The 4,887-nt window shown below is 45.2% G+C and overlaps 1 protein-coding gene across 1 annotated transcript in view; it reads right to left on the reverse strand.

Annotated features, from left to right (window-relative positions):
- Nucleotides 1-227: 227 nt before the first annotated feature.
- LOC121572215 (transmembrane protein 54-like) overlaps nt 228-4,887 on the reverse strand; it is a 17,517-nt gene continuing 12,857 nt past the window's right edge. The window contains exons 5-7 of the mRNA XM_041884152.1: nt 903-1,049; nt 338-735; nt 228-259 (exon numbers count right to left, since the gene is read on the reverse strand). Of these exons, the coding sequence (XP_041740086.1) occupies nt 400-735; nt 903-1,049 (483 nt within the window). The 3' untranslated portion in view covers nt 228-259; nt 338-399. The remainder of the gene's footprint in view (nt 260-337; nt 736-902; nt 1,050-4,887) is intronic.

Here is a 4,887-nt window from a genome sequence, read left to right on the forward strand (position 1 = left end):
ATATAGATGGGGTATGGAGCCATATCTGGGTTAGGGATTATATAGATGGGGTATGGAGCCGTATCTGAGTCAGGGATTATATAGATGGGGTATGGAGCCATATCTGGGTTAGGGATTATATAGATGGGGTATGGAGCCGTATCTGGGTCAGGGATTATATAGATGGGGTATGGAGCCATATCTGGGTTAGGGATTATATAGATGGGGTATGGAGCCGTATCTGGGTTAGGGATTATATAGATGGGGTATGGAGCCGTATCTGGGTTAGGGATTATATAGATGGGGTATGGAGCCGTATCTGGGTCAGGGATTATATAGATGGGGTATGGAGCCGTATCTGGGTTAGGGATTATATGGATGGGGTATGGAGCAGTATCTGGGTGTCCATCGTTATCATCATTAGATCCAGAAGCTGATCTCTGATCTCAGATCTCTGATCTCTGGTCTCTGCTGGGAGCCTTGTTCCAGCATCTCATGTTCCTCTGGGGCTATCAGATGCCCCCTGTCAGACCGCCCATCTGACCTTCCTCTCTGGTTCTGATGCTGAGGACGAAGAGGCTGCTGCTGGGACTTGAGATGAGGCGGGTCTGAGTGATGAAGATGAGGAAGATGAGGAAGAGGCTGCCGCTGGGATTTGAGATGAGACGGGTCCGAGTGAAGAACGTGCAGATGAAGGGGATGACGGGGTAAGGAGTGTGGGAGAGAGGGCGGCTCTGCGGGTGCTACTGAGTGTATCTAAAACACACAAAAAGACGCAGACAGTTTAAAAAACAAAGCACCCTGGGTAGGAGACTGAAATAAATATATGCATAGATTTTTATGAGCGATTTGAGCAGTAATTTGTGTTTTGGGGCATAGTTCTCAAAGAGTCAGGACGGTGTCTGAGAAGTGCCAAACCTCACCGTTCTACCATGGTCCCTGGGCCTGATCTTGTGAGGGGAGCAGGGTAGACCCAGGAAAGACATACACGCAGAGAAACACCGCGCTGAGAAAACCAGCTGGACTATACAGGTCACGATCAGAGGAACCCACAGGATCAGGGTCGTGCTCTGGAGTGAGGAGAGAGACGGGTCAGTGTGTCTGTGTCTCTCTCTCTGTGTGTGTGTGTGTGTGTGTGTCTACAGCAAACACCAGATTGACTTTAAAAGTAATGTACAGAGCCAATCACAAATTTAAAATAGTAATCTGTAGAGAGAAAGAGAAGTGGGAGGAAAGTGGGCACGGAATGTGTGTGCTACAGAGAGAGAGTTATAAATGCAATTTTCCCTGACATCATGGGGCGGTTTCCCAGACACAGATTAACATCATGGGGCGGTTTCCCAGACACAGATTAACATCATGGGGCAGTTTCCCAGACACAGATTAACATCATGGGGCAGTTTCCCAGACACAGATTAACATCATGGGGCGGTTTCCCAGACACAGATTAACATCATGGGGCAGTTTCCCAGACACAGATTAACATCATGGGGCCGTTTCCCAGACACAGATTAACATCATGGGGCCGTTTCCCAGACACAGATTAACATCATGGGGCCGTTTCCCAGACACAGATTAACATCATGGGGCAGTTTCCCAGACACAGATTAACATCATGGGGCCGTTTCCCAGACACAGATTAACATCATGGGGCCGTTTCCCAGACACAGATTAACATCATGGGGCCGTTTCCCAGACACAGATTAACATCATGGGGCGGTTTCCCAGACACAGATTAACATCATGGGGCAGTTTCCCAGACACAGATTAACATCATGGGGCGGTTTCCCAGACACAGATTAACATCATGGGGCGGTTTCCCAGACACAGATTAACATCATGGGGCGGTTTCCCAGATACAGATTAACATCATGGGGCCGTTTCCCAGACACAGATTAACATCATGGGGCCTTTTCCCAGACACAGATTAACATCATGGGGCGGTTTTATTAAACACAGATTAACATCATGGGGCAGTTTCCCAGACACAGATTAACATCATGGGGCCGTTTCCCAGACACAGATTAACATCATGGGGCCGTTTCCCAGACAGAGATTAACATCATGGGGCCGTTTTATTAAACACAGATTAACATCATGGGGCAGTTTCCCAGACACAGATTAACATCATGGGGCCGTTTCCCAGACACAGATTAACATAATGGGGCCGTTTCCCAGATACAGATTAACATCATGGGGCCGTTTCCCAGACACAGATTAACATCATGGGGCCGTTTCCCAGACACAGATTAACATCATGGGGCCGTTTCCCAGACAGAGATTAACATCATGGGGCCGTTTTATTAAACACAGATTAACATCATGGGGCAGTTTCCCAGACACAGATTAACATCATGGGGCGGTTTCCCAGACACAGATTAACATCATGGGGCCGTTTCCCAGACACAGATTAACATCATGGGGCGGTTTCCCAGACACAGATTAACATCATGGGGCAGTTTCCCAGACACAGATTAACATCATGGGGCGGTTTTATTAAACACAGATTAACATCATGGGGCAGTTTCCCAGACACAGATTAACATCATGGGGCGGTTTTATTAAACACAGATTAACATAATGGGGCCGTTTCCCAGACACAGATTAACATCATGGGGCGGTTTTATTAAACACAGATTAACATCATGGGGCAGTTTCCCAGACACAGATTAACATCATGGGTCGGTTTTATTAAACACAGATTAACATCATGGGGCGGTTTCCCAGACACAGATTAACATCATGGTGCGGTTTCCCAGACACAGATTAACATCATGGGGTGGTTTCCCAGACACAGATTAACATCATGGGGCCGTTTCCCAGACACAGATTAACATCATGGGGCCGTTTCCCAGACACAGATTAACATCATGGGGCCGTTTCCCAGACACAGATTAACATCATGGGGCTGTTTCCCAGACACAGATTAACATCATGGGGCGGTTTTATTAAACACAGATTAACATCATGGGGCGGTTTCCCAGACACAGATTAACATCATGGGGCCGTTTCCCAGACACAGATTAACATCATGGGGCCGTTTCCCAGACACAGATTAACATCATGGGGCCGTTTCCCAGACACAGATTAACATCATGGGGCCGTTTCCCAGACACAGATTAACATCATGGGGCCGTTTCCCAGACACAGATTAACATCATGGGGCCGTTTCCCAGACACAGATTAACATCATGGGGCCGTTTCCCAGACACAGATTAACATCATGGGGCGGTTTTATTAAACACAGATTAACATCATGGGGCAGTTTCCCAGACACAGATTAACATCATGGGGCCGTTTCCCAGACACAGATTAAGCGTACAGAATCTTAAACTAAATTATTTATACTCCAGGACTAGGCTTAATCTGTGTCCAGGATTCATCGGCTAGATTGGCTACATAGATGGTAACCCCTGGTTACACAGCAGGTTTAAATCAGTCCATTTAAACATCAAGAACGATAACCAATACATACTGAATCTCTATAGGCTATAGGCCTAAAGTTCCCATTACATAGCAAACTAGCACAGTCCTATTCGTTTAAAGGTCCCATTACATAGCAAACTAACACAGTCCTATTCGTTTAAAGGTCCCATTACATAGCAAACTAACACAGTCCTATTCGTTTAAAGGTCCCATTACATAGCAAACTAACACAGTCCTATTCGTTTAAAGGTCCCATTACATAGCAAACTAACACAGTCCTATTCGTTTAAAGATCCCATTACATAGCAAACTAACACAGTCTTACTCGTTTAAAGGTCCCATTACATAGCAAACTAACACAGTCTTACTCGTTTAAAGGTCCCATTACATAGCAAACTAACACAGTCTTACTCGTTTAAAGGTCCCATTACATAGCAAACTAGCACAGTCCAACCAGTTTTCGGTAGATATTGTACCTGTTTTCTCATGTTTAAAAATGTCAAGAACAATATATCCATTATATACTGTAACCCTCCAGGACTGGTGTATCTCTGACTATCGATTATATACTGTAACCCTTCAGGACTGGTGTATCTCTGACTATCCATTATATACTGTAACCCTCCAGGACTGGTGTATCTCTGACTATCCATTATATACTGTAACCCCCCAGGACTGGTGTATCTCTGACTATCCATTATATACTGTAACCCTCCAGGACTGGTGTATCTCTGACTATCCATTATATACTGTAACCCTCCAGGACTGGTGTATCTCTGACTATCCATTATATACTGTAACCCTCCAGGACTGGTGTATCTCTGACTATCCATTATATACTGTAACCCTCCAGGACTGGTGTATCTCTGACTATCCATTATATACTGTAACCCTCCAGGACTGGTGTATCTCTGACTATCCATTATATACTGTAACCCCCCAGGACTGGTGTATCTCTGACTATCCATTATTACTGTAACCCCCCAGGACTGGTGTATCTCTGACTATCCATTATATACTGTAACCCTCCAGGACTGGTGTATCTCTGACTATCCATTATATACTGTAACCCTCCAGGACTGGTGTATCTCTGACTATCCATTATATACTGTAACCCTCCAGGACTGGTGTATCTCTGACTATCCATTATATACTGCAACCCTCCAGGACTGGTGTATCTCTGACTATCCATTATATACTGTAACCCCCCAGGACTGGTGTATCTCTGACTATCCATTATATACTGTAACCCCCCAGGACTGGTGTATCTCTGACTATCCATTATTACTGTAACCCTCCAGGACTGGTGTATCTCTGACTATCCATTATATACTGTAACCCTCCAGGACTGGTGTATATCTGACTATCCATTATATACTGTAACCCACCAGGACTGGTGTATCTCTGACTATCCATTATATACTGTAACCCTCCAGGACTGGTGTATCTCTGACTATCCATTATATACTGTAACCCTCCAGG

This window comes from Coregonus clupeaformis, chromosome 8, assembly GCF_020615455.1.
Source record: "Coregonus clupeaformis isolate EN_2021a chromosome 8, ASM2061545v1, whole genome shotgun sequence".
NCBI classification, from domain to species: domain Eukaryota; kingdom Metazoa; phylum Chordata; class Actinopteri; order Salmoniformes; family Salmonidae; genus Coregonus; species Coregonus clupeaformis.